We start from the raw sequence: 17,613 nt of genomic DNA, 5'->3' as shown, positions 1-17,613 counted from the left end.
GACTTTTTAAACAAAATGCATGCATGACACGTTTTTGTTTTATGAATGGAACAAGACTGTTGCTTTCCAGAATGTGTCATTAAGCACAAGATAGAGTTCAGTGTTGTAAAAGATGCATATTTTTGCAAAGGAAAATAGACTTGAATCTTTTAATAGCACAGTCAGGTTTTAAGGTTAAAATTTAAGTCGGACGGTCCTTTTAGCAGCTCCGGAATTATTCACAAAGAAGGCCTTTAAGCTCAAGGACCTGTGACCCCTCTTATTTGGTTGTTTGTGTCCACCAATCAGCCAGTAATCCCCAGAAATCTCCAAATCAGTCTCAGGGCTTCTTAATGAAGCGTTTCCTGCTCTGCTTGGCTGTAAGCAGACAATGGAGTAGATGAACTCTGCTGCTGATGGCTCAGAGGCTCCACCTGTCCAGAATTATTCGACTCGAAAAGATTTAGATATGGGTTTCTTATGTTTGTCAGGGAATAAAGTTTCTGCTCTGGTTTCATAATTTCCCGCTACCTCCATTGCTCTGCTGCTACTCAAGAACTCTCCGTCAATGTTCATTCTGAAACTGTAGCCGGCCAAGTGATAATGATTCTTTGCCCGTATAACAACCCACAGCCGTGCATTTACCAGGTTTGTTTAGATGGTTTTGACATTTTTATGAACCTGCTGAACTGAGAATTGCATTTTTTGAGAAGCTGGATTATCAAGAGCATGAGTGCATAACACAACCAAGTGCAACACCAAGACTACCTAAATGATTCACAGCTTTCTTATAACAAACCTTCCCGGCGGTACTCAACTCTGAGACAAAAAAGGAAGCTTTTGTTTAACCCTGCTTTGGTAGAACACAAACAAATCCAGATGAAACTGTAATGAGACAGAAATTGAATAAATGAGAGAGAATTGTTGTCCTCTTAGCAGCCAAGCTAGCTGCTCGTTAACATACCCAAACACTAACATTTTACCAAAGCTAATGTATATATTTTGGAATATCTTCAGTCTTCTTCATTAAAAATTATTTATGTCTTCCAGCTAACCGCAAAGTAGGCCAGACCATTATGAAATGTTAGGGTCCTCGTGGCTGTATACAGCTATATACCGCAATGTTTTTGCCATGCAGCAGTTAAAAGAATATCTGTATATATTTTCTATGGGCACTTGATTATCTGTTTTCCATCTGAGAGGGCTTCTGGCTCTGTGCAAAAGAACATTAAACATCACTTAATGTTTGCTTAATTGTTTAATTCCAGCACCGTGGGTATACGTCACAAAAATCGGTGGTAAGATCATCACATTTGATTGATTTCATCATAGAAACTTGTAAATTAGATAATATTTTCATACATTAGAACCCAACATTCCACAGCTTCAACCTTCCCGACGGCACCAGCAGTCCACTGTCGCCCTCTGCTTCCTCCTCTCTGGCCTCTCTGTCTCCCCTCCCGGCGAGGTACTTGGGGCCAGGCCCAGAGAACCGTAAAGAGCTGGTTTGTGTTTGGTTAGCGGTGCAGAGCGCCATGTGAAAAGCTTAATTTTGAATGTCCAGAGGGATTAAACCATGCAGGAGGCAGCAGAGGAAGAAGTGGTGTGCATGTGTGTATTATCATGAATTTGTGTATGGGGTGTGTGGCGAGGCAAGCTGGCTGAGGTCTCAGTCCTCCATTAAAGATGGACATATGATTTCAATTAAGGTCCCCTCCCCCCCCTCAACCTTTCCTCCCCTCGTCTGTCTACCACTTTGTGGCCAAATTGTAGTTGTGAACTGAGGCACTGTCGTGTCCCACTCAAGCGCTTATTAATCACAGAAACGTTTAGAATGGATAATGAATGGCCTCTGTGCATCTTTGATCACACAATGTAGTGTGCAAGCACAATCAAATGTGGAGACACATGCATGGAATGATACATTTCCTTTCCTTTCTTTTCCATCTTTCTTAATGGTTCATTAAGTATGTTCTCTTTATGCTCTGCCAGTCTTCCTGAGCCATTAGCCATGCTTGGTTACTGCTGAAGAATAGCACAGTGAAACTAGATGGCCGACTGGAATTATGAGCGGTAGACGATGCTGGTTCTTCTAAATAGTTACTGCTCTTGGCTCTTATTTGTCTTTTGCGTTTCTTCCTCTAAACCAGCAGGAATGCAGTCAGGATATAGGAGAAAATTAAACCATATCCATTCACAGGAGACTGGGAAGAGAATAGATTTCCTCACAGGTGAGTTTCTGATTGAAGCTGTTGGGAGATGTCATACGTCCCTTATGGGACAGAAGGAGACGAGGGGGATTATAGAATGATGAGATTTTCACAGGATTACACTGGCTGCCAACTTTAGACAAAATTCCCATTAAATTTATATGCAGTCCAGCCGGAAAATGGAAGAATAAATCTTCTTAACAAGGCAGTTGTCTCACAGCTGATTTGTGTAATGTGAAGAAACTAAGCTGCCGTACCGTTATAGCAACTTGAAAGCACTTACAGGTTCTGAATGTTACCAAACTGGCATTTTTATTAGGCAAGCACCAGATGTGCTGCCTTATAAATCTACCATCCTTCTAAAACAAATATCTGTGGACCAGACGTGCCCGGCCAGCGAGGAAAGAGTGTAAGGAGTGGGGAGGGGACAAAAGGAGGGGGGTTGAGTTCACTCGAAACAGATGGAGTCACACCGTCACGGACAGGTGTGTGAGGGGGGGAAAATGGGCCTGTGTTGTGTAAAATCATTGGAGATCCCCTTAAAACATTATTTCTGCACCAGAGTTGCACTTAAACCTAATGAAAAGATCCGACCACCTCTTGCACCTCTGTTCTATCTTTTCTAGGGTTAGAAGGATAGATGATGTCACGAGTTACTCACACCCCTTAATTGTAACAAATTGGCGATTGCTGATTATGCAAGTGAAGTTAACTTTATCATTCTTTCAGGGTTACTTCCCTCTCAGTTAACAAAACAAAAAGTAGATCTGGTTCTTTATCGCTCTTCAAAGTACATTGTTGTATACATTAGCGAAGGATTATCTGATGCTTTCTTGACATGTTTGTACAGATTGGTATCGTACTGTATGCAAAGTCTTTTTTTGTCGTGCTACAGCAGGAGCGTGTAACAAAATCCACCGTCATGGGTTTTCCTCCACTTGCGTACCTAATTCTGTAAGCACAGGCATGAACGAGCTTGTCAGATGGCGTCAGTTATTGTTCAGATTATTATCTGGAGATTTATCCCTTGTCTAAAATTGAGAAATGATCACTAAAGACTTTTTCAGAACTTCCCCCTCAGTTATGGGCACTTTCTCAAGCAACTGAAAGATCTGAAAAGAATTATGGGAGGAAATAAAAGTGCAATTAAATACGGAAGACGTAAAAAGAAGAAAAATCATGTGAAATTAAAGTTGAACGAGATGTTCTGTTACAGGAAGGAGGTGTTCGGGATGAAAGGAGGGCTTGTTGCTAATGAGTTGATCGTGAAGAATGTCCTGGTGGGCATCCCAAATCCAGTACTAGGGACATATTTTCAGCTGACCTCTATAAACATCATCAGTTTTACAATTTAAGTTTAAATTCAATTTTAATCTTAGATTTCTCCTGAGAATCTTCAGGCCCTTCCCTTTTTAAAGTAAGACAAAACAACGCTTCTAACTGTGGGATAATTTACAAAACATGGAGGTTGAGTTCAACTTTAATGACATTCCCATGAGGTCCATCATCTGCAAAGAGAGCTAAAGAGTAAAATCAGGTTTAGCCTGTTTTGTTCTGCTTGTTATCCTTATCCCTCTTTTGTTCAGAGTTTCAGGGTTTATCCATCTTTATCCTCTGCAAGTTCTGGGAAGATTAAATTGTTTTTATACAACTTAAAAAAACATTTGTTTTAACTGTAGGATGGCAAGGACAGAGTGCTTTTTTTTAAATTCAAGGAGAGTTCAACGCATTGAAAAGCGCTGATTACAGAGTGTATGAGTGCATGTGTGCGAGTGTGTGTGTGGTCCAGACGAGGGCCGAGGACAGGATGACACCCAGCAGATCCATCTGCAGAAATGACAGGGAGGCAGTGAACCTCCACCACCTGTGGCTAATTCACTATATACTAGCCCAAAAACACAGCCACACACACTCAGTCCAGTGGCTCATATTTACGACAGTCTGTCTCCCATCATGCTGCATTCGCTGTACTTGTAAACAAGTTGCTCCATCTTAGCTGAAATGTTTATAGTCCGAAGCTATGATAATGTGCAGCCCTGTTCAGTCAGTCAAAACTGCTGGCTATCTGAAATTGAAAGCCCTAAAACACTTATCAGAAGTGGTGACATCAGCGAAAGCATTGCAATAAAACTATCTGTACAGTTCAGTCATTTAGGCGGCCGGGCTGACAGCGAGCGTTATCTCTGCAGTGCGCTGATAGCTGCGGTGAACACGAAGCGGCTCGATGATGATGTCACCGTAGCGTTTGTGCAACTGTGTGAGGAGGGCGTTGACCCCCCACATAAACACAATTCCTCACTGAGAATGCAGTGGGGATAATATAGGTGTGTAATGCATCTGTCCTGCGTTAGTCCAGCAGATTCTTCCTAACAGCTCCAGCAAAGCATCCATGTGGCAAGAGTGTGGAAAGGCCGTTAAAGCCTGTCAGAAAGATCATTTAAAGGTTTGAATGATCTCAGGTCACCCATAAACCTCTCAGTTCATATAAGAAGTAGCCAGTGGAGAAAAATTCAATGTTTATTCCACACAAGATAATTTGTTTTGACAGAAACGGCTGCTGGAAATCTACTGCAAGCTCCCTCTTAATAACACTTGTTATTAAAGAGGGAAAAACCGAAATAAGCCTCTCTGCTGTAAAGCCTCATTCTTGCTGCCTCTATAGAATTGTGGTTTTCTAGTCGGGGCAATACCATGCTAGATTTCATACTCCTGCTCCTTTACTTCCGCAGCTGCTGTAATAGATCCATTACCCTCCTTCTCTGCTATCTCTGCTTCTTTATCTTTTTACCAACAATCCCTCTTTCTTTGTGGTTATAAATGTTTTTAAAGGCGGGGTAGGGGATCTTTTTCTGGAACATTTTTTTACATATTGCTTGAAATACTCTTCACACCCCCATTGCAACCAATTAATTAAAAGTTTTGACACAAATATGAAAAGTTTTAGTGGCCTCTAGAACGTACAATCCAGGAAAAACACTATCCAATCATTGTGAACGGACCGTTCACAATGATTGGATACTGATGCCGTCTGTCAAACTGCAATCTGCTCCTCCCTCCCCCTCCCCCACCTGTGCACGTACCCTGCTCCGTGAACGAATTACGCGTCCAGAAGCTTGGCAGGAAGCTGAACTAGAGCCAGCTTGGCTAGCACCTAGCATTATCAAACGTATAGTTATCATATACTAAATACGGCAACGATCGATGCTTGCTGTCAGAACAGCGCTCGTGCACCTTCGTGCTCGTGCGCGTTCATGTACTCTAGAGGCGTGGCTTCGGGGGGAAAGTGAAGAAAAGGGTTGGGACTTTTTACCTGTGTATTTTCAAAATGCAGCTTCGCTGGACTCAAAATCCAGGATCTCCTACCCCACCTTTAACAACGATAACAAAAAAACTTTGGTTTTGCTGTTAACCCATCTTTGAATTCCTTTTTTCTTTCTTGTCCTAGAATTTCCGTCCCATCACCAGCGGGTATGGCAGTTACAGTCGTAAACCTTCATACACCCCCGAACCCCTGCCCCCCCAGGCTCCTCAGTCCACTCACCTGAACAATGGACACTCCAGATCCAACAACGGCCACAGCTACGGATACGGGAACGGAACTGGGCATGCTCAGTACAACAACCCAGCAGGGCTTTATGCCCACAATGGCAGCAACGGAGACAGGTCTCTGCCAAGCAAGATGGGTGGTCTCAGCCTCAGTGCCACACACAGGTGGGACAATTAAAGTGTTTGCTTTGCAGAATGAATTTTGAAACGCACACAAACAGGACCTGCATTCAACCCCAATCGCAGTTTTGACAGGATAAGTGGATTAGCGTCTACTCTCTGTGAGGCTTATTGTTTTTCATGTTTTCTGTCTCCTCTGGAAGATTTCACAAACTCCAAAAAAACAATGCATATTTGATTAGAAAATTAGATTTCCATAATAAAATTTGCTGCTTTTTCGCTCTTAGTTTATCTTTTGCGTATCCGTGGGCTCTCTTCGGAGCTGTCGTCATGACAATAAGCTCTTGTTTGCTGTGTTTTTCTCATATAATGCACTGAAAGAACAGAGGGACCCGTTTGATTCTTTCTGTGTGAAGCTGTTGGAGCAGAGAACAGTGGACCTTACTCACGCTGCAGCTTTTAGCTCATACTGCTGAGACTTATCATCTTTCAAAATAACTCTCCATGACATTTCCCAGATCAGCCTCATTGCACACCATTGCTGTGAAAAAAATTACACAAGGAAATAGTGGTGCGTCTCCAGCGAGTGCCTTAAAAAATCCATCAAACTTTCTGTTATTGAAGCCTCACCAGGTATGTTATTCATTTAGCAACACTTTGCAGATGCATGTGTGTGTACACGTGATGACTCCTGAGGACACTCTAACAGATGCAGACGCAGACACATTTTGGATACCTCGTGACACACCTGCACAGATAACCATGTGCACTGGAAAAACTATTTGTTTTTGTGAATCCCCTCAAGCCGGCAATAAATGCGCGCTTAGTCAGCTGGTGAACATGCTCTCTGGCACTTTCAAAGTTTCCCTGGAGAGGACTGTTAATCCTTACTAGTTCTGCAAGCAAAGACAAAGTTAAACACCATTTTAACACAGCGAACTATGTTTCAACTTTCTCTTACACACTCATTACTTCCACTTTTCTCTATCTTCCACTCAAATTGAACAGCAGCCCATGCTTTTTCTCCCGTATATATATATATATATATATATATATATATATATATATATATATATATATACATATACACACACACACACACACACACCCTCGTGCCTGGAGGAGAGTCTGGAGACCAACATGCTGTTTAGTACGCCTGGATTTTCACATATCTGTCATCGGCCCCACTCGTCATCTCCCCGAAGTTTGAAAGTTTAAACCTGTCATGTGAGGTGGATCCTCCCAGTAAGGTTTGGGAGTAACGTGATGGATGGATAAGCATGCAGAGGCATAGTGCAAAGCTGCTGTGATTCATACTTCATACCTGTGGAATCGCCCTTTGGTACATTGAGCTCAGATTTTTGGCTCAAGGATCCATCTTTTCTGTTTCCTTCATTCTCTCCTTCATCACAAAACCCACAATGAGGATGCCAAATAAATATAGTATCCAAAACACAACAATATGTTAAACATGTTAGCAAAAGTTTAATCGGCATTTTTCAACACCACTAAAGAAGTTAATCAGACGGTCTCTGTTGTGAGAATTTTGGATGTGCAAGCGGTTTCTTTTTGTAGTCTTCTGTGATTACAAAAGGGATTTTAAGTTGTCTGACACTTGTCCCCAATTCATCATGAGTCAGATTGCTTTGCAAGAATGCTGACTTGTGCTTTCTTTGTGCTCTTCAGCCCCGAGCCTCCCACACAGTCCCCTGGGGGCCGTAATGGTTTCGACCCAGAGTCAGATGTCTACAAGATGCTGCAGGACTATGAAGTGCCGGTTTCTGAGCCCAAACAGTCTGGCTCCTTCAAATATCTGCAGGAGATTCTGGAGGCTGAGGATGGAGGTAAGGATGTATGTGTTTGTGTGCGATAGTGGAGCAAGCAATGCATATGAGTCCACTCCAAGTTGTACTTAATGCAGATCTTTGCTCCAGTAACCGACATGGTTGTGAAAGAAGAACGTGAACAATGCTGTGTTAGTAAAAAGCTGGTATAATGTAAGCACTTCAATGTACCCACATGCATCCATGGATTTCCTACAGATGGGCGATGTAAACAGTCGACATATCTGAGTAAATATTTTCTCCTATGCAGATGAGGCTTGTGATTCCTGCTCAAGCAGCCTCTCTCTGACTGTTATGAGCTCCCCTGTCTTAGTAGCATAGTTTTCCTTTTATAGAAAAGCACAGACAGTGAGGTTAAAAGGACAGATAGGAAAAGAGTGAGGGAGAACAAAACGGACAGAACGTCGGAGACAAAGGGAAGCAGGGAAAAGATTAAGTGCTCTGAATTAGCTCAAGTATGGATGTGTATGCAGGGGAGGGAAGTTTTGGTAAGATGGTTTACTGCAAAAACAACTTCACAGAGGACAATAAAGTGAGAAATATGGCTTTCCTGTCTGACCGCTCGGCATTCCAGCATTTGAAGAGGAGTCATGTGATGCTGACGGCAGCGGAGCAGAGGAAGGCTAATCCCTGGAACTAAAACCTTCTCATCAGATTCAGTGTTTACTGCTGAAGCGGAGCGAACATTTAAGGAAGTGGGAAATGGGAGCCAACTGATGGTACATTCAATCAGAATTGGACTGACGGCACAAGTCTTGTATGATTGATGTGTTTTTTCTTTTAAACCCTCAGCTTCTGTTACAGACGCATTCAAGGAAAAGGCCTTTATTTAATCCAGGGTACAATTATTAGTGTTACCAGCTTCGACTGAATTGATCTGTCTGCTTTTACAGACTGTAGTGTTCAAATATGTTCACACAGTCTTATAAATAACTCTTTTATTCAGTTTGAAATGAGAGAAGCCGACCTCTTTCCTAAAGGCTTACACCTCTTCTTTGACGAATGGAGGTCTTGCTCTGTTAGAATACCTATTATAAAACCTACATTTTGGAAAAACTTAAATATTGTCATTTAAAATCTAACTTCATAATCCTGGTAATTCATTTCACGAGATTTGTTTGTGACTTGCCTCTTTTTAGATCATTTAAAATTGCATTTGATTCATCACAAATGAGGAAAACAGGCTCCTGCATGTAAGACGAGCATTCAGTCTAAAAGTAGAAAGGAGTATTCCTCCTCTGTGTGCACCAGTGTTGTCCTGTGAGATCCCGGCAGGAGGGACTCACCCATTTCCAGCCTGCCCCCCTCTTCCTCAGGGTCTACCTCGTTTGAGATCCGAATACTTGATGATTCTTGGAGCACAGTATTATTGTATGACAGAGTAAATAGCCTGAGAGCTCAGACCCACATCAAACACCGAACACTTTTAGTCTCAGATACTCACATTTACCCCATCTGCAGTTAAACATGGACAGCTGGTGGGCTGAGATCTTCTTTCGGGCAAAATCTCATTTGTAGTCCCGTATGGCACGGTCTTTGTTAAGTTTGCGCCAGGTCCATAAACTTTGTTGTCACCCCATTCATCTGTGCTTTTTGTAAGTTTTTAGCAACTATCATTAAGAACTGATGCTTGTATGGCCGGTGTTTCACCGCTGTTTTTATGTACCGGCTGATTCTGGTGCTGTACTGGTGGTGCATTCAATGAACGGCTCGCTGAACGTCACACATCAGACATATGGGGCCTGAATCAAAATACCAAGGTTGAGTTTTCTCTCCCCGTAGAATATTACTATTTCGCCTGGTTATCACATTTCTGACTCTACCTTTGATGTAAGAGCTGACAGGATTATTCGCTGCACAAGGAACAATGCAAACAGCTCCCGCAGTGAGGCCTGGAGCACAGCCAAACCACACAGTTTTCCTTATTTTATCACTTCTCACAGCACTAAAGCAATAAGAAAAGAAAAGCTGACGATGGAGTAAGATGCTAATGACAGAGGAATCTTAGCACCGCTGATGGAATAAAGAGATTAACAGACACCGCTGTTGTCTGCCGTCTGTTGTCCTTCAGCTTGGGAATCTGACAGGCTGATTGACACGTTAGGCTCTCCATGAAACGGAGACACTTCAAGTTTACTTTGGGAGCCCTTTAACAGCTATGTGTCCCCGTGTTGGAGTGTCATTTAATCCGTGTGAGAATGAGAAATCTGGGAGCAAATGTAGCCCGTCTTTGTGGATGTTTTTAAACGGCTCCATAAAGAGGTGACGGGACAAATCATCATTCTTTTGAATGCATGCTTCATTGTCTGGCTTTTAAATCATTAAAGCTGCCCCCGTTTGAAGGTGAAAGCCCCTGCAGAGGCCATGTTGACTTTCAAGGGCTTTTAAAGTTAAAGCAAACAAGAGTGTCAGTTTACCGAGAACTCTACAGACTCTACAACAATTTGATGGCAATGTGGATGAAATGAGGGGTGGAGTGACTGTTCAGATAAGGATTGAAAGTTGGGAGGTTTAAGGCAGTATTACAGCAACATAACACTTTGACACAAAGCGTTTTTAAACAAGAGCAGACTTACTAAAACCTGGACCAATGACAAACATTTGGAATTAAAGATATCAAACACTGAATGCTAAGTCTTCTGAATAACCAAGAGGACTTATGGGACACATCATGAATGATAGAATACCATGCAGAGAAGGTGAATGTAGATCCAAGAAAACAGTTTATTTTAACGGATTCACCCAAATGGCCACAACTCAGACAGACAGTGATGCTGATAAACGTCATATCCGTCATGTTCCGTTCAGACACAATGATGTCATCGAGAAGTTTCCAGATAAAAGACGCAAAATGCAGGTAGCAAGACAGGGAGGGAAAAAGATGTGAGACTTAAAGCCGTTATAAACTTTTTAGTCAAGTTGGGGTAAATGTGTCATTTGAGCGGTTGCATGTTAACTGCTGAAAGCTTTCCTTTGACTAAAACTAAAGAACTACAACCACAATGCTTGACTGTGTTGAACTAGAACAATGGAAATCCTAACTTCTAGCAGAACTAGAACAGAAATATGATCATCGTCACTGCTCTTCTGTCGGCCCACTCTCATGTGAACACATTCTACCATTGGTTCAAACTGCAGCTGCATGCCAGATCATAAACATAAACTTTCTAAACTCCATTGACTTTCTGTTAAATCAATAATCAATGACAAGAATCTGTTGTTCCACTCTAAAGATAATGCATGATCTTGCCCTCAGTTATATTTATGATCCTCTTGTTCCTCTTGCACACCGCACAAATCTTTGTAAGTTGGCCTGGATCCATTTCTGGCTTGAACTGAAAAACAAAATGAGCCTTCAGTGCTTGAACCTCGACCCGACAGAATCCTCTTTCACAAAATCCCCGTTTCTGGGCAGTCGTGTTTTTAAGACTACCGATCCTGTCTTATGTTGTGGTTTGGTGTTCTTTCTCTCTATGTGTTTCATTTCGGGATTTATTCTCGCGTTGTTTATTAATTCAAAGGCTTTTTGTGCTTTTTATGTGCTCGTGTGTGCAGCACGTTTTGGGCGTTTGAAGTCACATTTTGGCTATTACTTTAGTCGTGAAAAAATTTAATATAAAATCTACGTGCCATAAAAAGTAACCATTTGAGTTTTCAACTCAACTTGACAGTTATCTCTCCCTTTTATATTGTTAGTGTTTTTTAGAAAAAGGGTTTGGTTTTCATTGCCTGGGATTTAGATTATTTTGTTTTGATAAAGCATGGTTATTTATCAGATTTATCAAGTGGTCTTCAGCCTTCGACTCTTAACATGTAAACTGAAAGAAACAGGAGTTTTAAATGTGGCTTTATTTAATCCTCAGATTTCTGTCCTCTACGTGTATGTAAATGGAGCATTTAAGAAAACGTGTAACTTGTAAAATCCCTCCCTTAATCTCAGTAAGTCACAGTCTAAAATGAAACTGAAGCTTTTCACTTGACAGGTTGGAGATGGGAAGGGGCTTAACGATGTGTGACTGATTCACAGAGTGTCTGGTTGATATTAGTCACAGTTTAAAACGCACTGAGCTGTGAATGTTACATGGGGTGAGATGTCTGTTGCAAGCAGCCGACTTGTCGCTGTATATCAAACTAAATCTTACGGCTCTATTTGGTTCAGCTATGTTTTATCATATAATGCATGTGGGACTGAACAAGCGGAAGGCATTTATTAACCAGACCCGTCCTCCTTGTTAGAAAGCAACACAAGTGTTTTGCATTAAACGTTTTCCTTCAGAGTACATCAATAATGGTGGAGACAATAATCCCGCCGCTAGCGCCGGCTCTTGAACACAGCACGGAGCAGTCACATGACAACTGTTACTGAGGATTTAAAAGCCATTTGACGCAGGTGCCAGATGCAGGGTAATTATACTGTGTTCAGTTGCGATCGTGGTCGGCCTGTTGGCCTGTTTATCCTCCGCTGGCACATCATCAGTGGGAACAGACGGCAGTTTGCAGCTGTACTTCAACGATCCGACTTACTGCTTTTGGACTGCCTCAGACATCCAGCATAAAGTATGTACGGAAGAGTATTAGGGCCAGGCATAAGGAAAAAATAATAATATTTTGCCTGTCGAGAATAAAGTCCACATGACATTTCGACTTTATTCTCGACAGGCAAAATATAAATATTTTTTCTAATGCCTGGCCCTAATACTCTTCCGTAAGTATGCCATTTTCATACCCTCCGGTCAGCTTTTCTGATAAAACATGCCATCTGTGGGAAAGCTGTTACCTGTGTCGACCACCACCGCGGTTCTCACCGTCACTAAGGCGTGGTTTCGTAAGTGGTCGCTAGAAAGGTGCAACACTCTCATTTTAAGCTAACAGAAATGTAACGAAGCTGCATCCGACGACTGTTGCCAGAAAGATAAAGATCATCACAACTGACTGCGTGTTGTTCACATTCATCATGTGATTGTAGCATAAAGGTGTGACGATTCAATCCTGGACTTTGTAGCATAGGATGTTTTCCCTGCCAGGTTGACAGATGAATGCCTACCAGGTAAAGCCAGTACAGAATCTGACACCTGAATGGGGCACAGGAAGGTGCCCCAGACACCGAAAAGTCATGCAGAGGGCAAGGCGTAGCAAAGAGAAGAAGGGGAAATGAAGTGATTGGGATTTAAGGAGAAGAAAGTAGAGGACAAGGAGGAAGGTTTATAGATTGAACATTTATATTTTATTCTGTGGTGAAAATGGAACAAAATTAAACTGGAGCTTGTTGTGGATCTGGCGGTTTACGACAGGATGTCTGTCTTTAGTTTTGCCTCCACCAAGGTGTAAAACATGCACACTGTGGCCTGGCCTCACCAGAGAAAGGATGGTTTGGTTGTTTGGCACACTTAAAACTGCTTATGTTTACATCATGCCATCAAGTCTCCGCAGAAACCCACCAACTCTAAATACAGACTTTTCCTGCTGTTTCTTGTAGCTCTCGTACATCAACTGCATCGCATGGAAACCTGTACATGTCCCTGTGGCAGCAAATTTAACATGTATCTGTGAGAGGGCCAGTCAGAAAGCGTGAGAAATAACTTGGTGGGGAGTAGAAATGTAGTGTACAGAACATTCATCCATCTTGTATCACTTCCCAGCCTTAGATGAACCTGACATGTTCAGCTCCTTCTACCTGGAACTCAAGGGAAGTTCCTCCCAAGCACAAGTCACAAAAAATGTATATTTATGGTTGGCAGACTTGTTTTAAAGTTGTTTGATCTTTTCCTTTGTTTCATTTTGAAGTTCTAGTGATTATTCTCTGTTATATTTCTACTTATAGGTGTGTCACCAACGGAGAGAATGAGAAACTTGAAGTCACCAGTCAGGTCTCCAATCCCAAAGCTGGGAAGCCCCATTCCCACCATTCCCACCCCCGTGTCCGGCCTTCAGAAGCTACCCCAGTGCACGCGCTGCTGTAACGGCATTGTGTAAGTACTGTTCACATCCTGGTTTCATTACTCTGTGAAAACTGAGACGTGAATAGCAGACGGAAGCCATTTCATCATATTGTATTTCGACATTAAATATGAATTCTTTTTCACTAAAGATTTTTACAAACCACTGCGTAAAACGCATTTGCGCCAAGTACGATGCAGGGAATATGAATGATTTGCTGTTAAGACACTTTTAACCTACATCTGGAAATTGCATTGCTCCCACTTATTTTATTGCCCCGCCTGTCGTCATTAAGTTTAACAATTGAACTGTGCAAAGTGAGCGGGGTCTCTTCCCTGATCTGGATCAAGGAGGTTAGCTCACACCGGCCCGACCTGCACCAACAGGCCATAAGCTCTCAGGAAAAACTCATTTTAATCATTAATCAAAGCCATCCTCCACACCCTTTCCTATGCGTTCCGTACACACAACAGCACACATGCACGTAGTTGCATAAACTTCTACACACACAAACACACAGACAGACCTTTTGCCAAAGTAACCACAAGCACCGGTAATCCCCCCTCTCTATAAAAGCAGCTGCAGGTAAGCAGTGATGTCATAGGCTTGCTTTACTTCTTAACAAGAGAGAATTGTGGGGGCTCGCGGGGCACAAAAAGCCTCTTATGACCTAAAGGTATTTTACAGCTTTTTTTCGAGCATGTATGGAGCACTGTGTCAAGACTCCATCCAGCAAGTTGAGTTTCTGAAGGCAAAGTGTTTAAAAAAGAAGAAGCAGGATTATGACTCAACAGTCGCTACAGTCCAGAAAGTAAAGTCTTCTTAAGCGCCCTGAATGAACAGTTAAGGCCCTTTACAGCTGGCTGACTGCATAAAGTAGTGAGCTTTGAAACCCTGTGGCATGCAGAACAAATATGTGCCATTCAGTTCCCAGGTGTGAGGATAATGTTCCTTCCACCCAACAACACCGTAAGAATGAGTTCTTTGAAAACTGATATGACCCATGAAGAGAGCCATTCAAATACCTGCAGAGTTACAGTGGCTATAAAACACGATTATGGCCGATTTGCATAGAAATCATGAAGCTGAATCAACAGCGGCGAGTCGGTCATAAGCAATTAATCATCACTTCCCTCTTTTTAATGTCTGCTCTCTGTGATGAAGTCACCTCCCTGAAACCTGCTTTCAGATAGACGGATGGCTTTTTCAGGCATCCTGCATGTTGCGTGTGCTTATCACTGCAGCTTTTTTAAATCCGCTCTTACTGCATTTTCATCTTTGTCGATAGCAGAGCCCGATGTTGTTCCACTGTCTCTCCATATTAGGATGTTTGTTAACAGAGGCAGAGGTCAGAAGAGCACAAACTAAAGACAAACATGTACAAAAGCAGAGCTTTAACTGGCTGTTATGTATTGCTTAAAATAGTCAGAAATGGTGGCTCAGCATGAAGTAATCCTCAGAAAAATGTATCTAATTATCATTGCTTCCCAGAGCTCTCTTTGTTTTTTATATTATTTTGCTGTCTAAGCCTTTGTGTCTCCCTTCATCTCTCTTTAGTGGCACCATCGTAAAGGCCCGGGACAAGCTCTACCATCCTGACTGCTTTGTGTGTGATGACTGTGGCATCAACCTCAAGCAGAAGGGCTACTTCTTTATCGAAGACAGTCTGTACTGCGAGACCCACGCCAAGGCTCGCGTCCAACCCCCAGAGGGCTACGACGTTGTTGCTGTGTACCCCAACTCCAAGGTGGAGTTGGTCTGAGATAAAGAGACTGGCATTGTTGTGATGTAACTGGGAATGGGGCTACTGAGTAACTGATCTGGCTCTGTCAAGTGGGACTGCTGATCTTGGATTTGTTTTGCCTTTTGGGAGAGTGGTATGAAATTTCAGTGATCCCAGATCAGTACTTCCACGGTGACGGACCTGATAAATGCCGTGTATATTGAGCATATTGAAATACGTTGACTTGGCGCTGATGAATCTCCCAAAACTCCAAACCCTTAAAAAGCTGACATTACCTTGCGTCTGCATACTGTCTCTCAATCTGAAAACCCTCATCTGTCAGCCGTTGTGTTTACATTGAACTTTAAAACCAAGAAAAATACAGAACCAGTTCAGCTCATAATCAAGTGTTCAGACGCACAGTTTAGTGTGGAGTATTCCCCATCAGTGAGACATGAGATGTGTGCATGTCGCCCCAATCACAAGATGTTAATGACTACCCCAGCTGTCAGCTCTTCAAACAATCAGTAAGCCAATAACACGTCTGATGTCCCACTCAAGCATTAAAACTGATGACTGGTGTGTTTGAACTGTGCAGAGGAGTTTAATTTTTGGATGTAGCTTTTATACTGGCAGCACACCACAAAATACCGGTGTGCAGTTTGCAAAGTCACATAAAGTATACTCATTTACTGCTTGAGTCTTGGTTTAGGGTTGACATTAAGAATGCTACAGTTGATTATTACACTCATGTTGACTGGATTTATAGTATGTATTTTTCAATTCTTCATGCAGTTCACTTCTCAGGCTTCTTGTCTTGCAAAACTGGAGAAAGTTTCAGTTTGTCACTTTTTCTGCTCACTTCAGAGTGACCCGCTAACACCATGCTAGTTGTTAGTGCCTTGACTGTGTTTCAGTACGCTTTGGGACAGGATTTACTGAACCGCGACTCCAAAAACCTTCATGCCGAAGGATTTCTCCCACATGTGGATGACCTAGTAACCTAGCTAGATGCGTGCAGTGGTGACGCGTTTAAACAGAGTTGCCGTCCCTTGCAAAAGGCAGAGATCTCAGCTCTCATTGAAGAGTTCTTGTTCATAAAAGCAAGAGCTCACTGGGTGTTTGTAAAACCATCAATACGCTCGCCACTGCTCATGACAGCTTTTAAAGATGGCTGAGTGCATTTAAGACGGCCACGGAAAGCTGTTTGGGGGAAAAAAAGAAATAAAAATGTAAACTGGGACTCCGCAGCCTACAACATGTGGGAGTAATACTCGCTCCGCTTCCAGTTTTTGGATCCACTACATAGAGCCGTTATGGTCTCTCCTTAGAACAGAGAAAAAGACAGGATTGTGCTTTTTTTATTTTTTTTATTCCCTGCCTACAGTGAATTCACATGTCGGGTGCCAAGGCACACGAAGCAAATGAAATGGATTTCTAAGTTTCCTCTGAGAGATTGGGTAGAGGATGGGGTGAGACAGAAATGACTATGGTGTGATTTCCTTTTTCTCACACAAAGTGCTGTGGCCATCAGTCTCATTGTAGCTTGTTGTGAACGGGGGAGTGAATTGGGTAGGGAGGAATGATGTCATTCTCAATTTTACAGATATTTCTAACCAAACTACTTTTTGAATTTGAAATGAGTGGGTTTTGCAGTAATGACTTTTTTCAATCTGTGAACAGTGACGTGTCTCTGCCGGTGTGCCCTCTATACTAGTAGTGTTGTAAATTATGTGAGAACACCACCATGTTTTGCCTTTGGTATTGTACATATTTGTTTCATTGTGACTGCTTTAACATACATTAATACATGTCACTCGCGTGCCTTTTTTCATCTCTTATGTCTTTAAATGTTTTCTTTGACACAAATCCTCCTCGTGTATTTAACTTATTATTCTGCCCACACATGGTTTCTTTCTGGGTTTTCTTTTTTTTCTTTTGTAGGTTCTAAATAAAATTCAAAGTGCATTGCTATGACGTGACTACTCACATTCTTTGGTCTGAACTGCAGGATTTCCCTCAAAAATTCCCCAAAACACAAGGCCCTCAACTTTTCTTAGTTTTACACTCCAGGTCTAATGGGGCATTTTTCTCCATCCCGCACAGTGTAAGACCACCAGGCTGCAGTATTTGCGTCGTGTAACCAAATTCCTCAGACACACGCATCAGAGAAGCCGTAAATCTGATCGTAAAACCGAGCGAGAGCGAGGCTTGTTTGAAAATAGTTCATCTTTGTTTTAAAAGTGGCTGTCTG

At 42.2% G+C, this 17,613-nt stretch overlaps 1 protein-coding gene across 1 annotated transcript in view; it reads left to right on the top strand.

Moving 5' to 3' along the window:
• pdlim4 (PDZ and LIM domain 4) overlaps nt 1-17,336 on the top strand; it is a 44,275-nt gene extending 26,939 nt beyond the window's left edge. The window contains exons 4-7 of the mRNA XM_075486682.1: nt 5,635-5,900; nt 7,542-7,699; nt 13,521-13,668; nt 15,194-17,336. Of these exons, the coding sequence (XP_075342797.1) occupies nt 5,635-5,900; nt 7,542-7,699; nt 13,521-13,668; nt 15,194-15,398 (777 nt within the window). The 3' untranslated portion in view covers nt 15,399-17,336. The remainder of the gene's footprint in view (nt 1-5,634; nt 5,901-7,541; nt 7,700-13,520; nt 13,669-15,193) is intronic.
• Nucleotides 17,337-17,613: the final 277 nt, after the last annotated feature.

Source organism: Odontesthes bonariensis, chromosome 16 (assembly GCF_027942865.1).
Source record: "Odontesthes bonariensis isolate fOdoBon6 chromosome 16, fOdoBon6.hap1, whole genome shotgun sequence".
Classification (NCBI taxonomy): domain Eukaryota; kingdom Metazoa; phylum Chordata; class Actinopteri; order Atheriniformes; family Atherinopsidae; genus Odontesthes; species Odontesthes bonariensis.
This window is presented reverse-complemented; position numbering and strand designations above follow the sequence as displayed.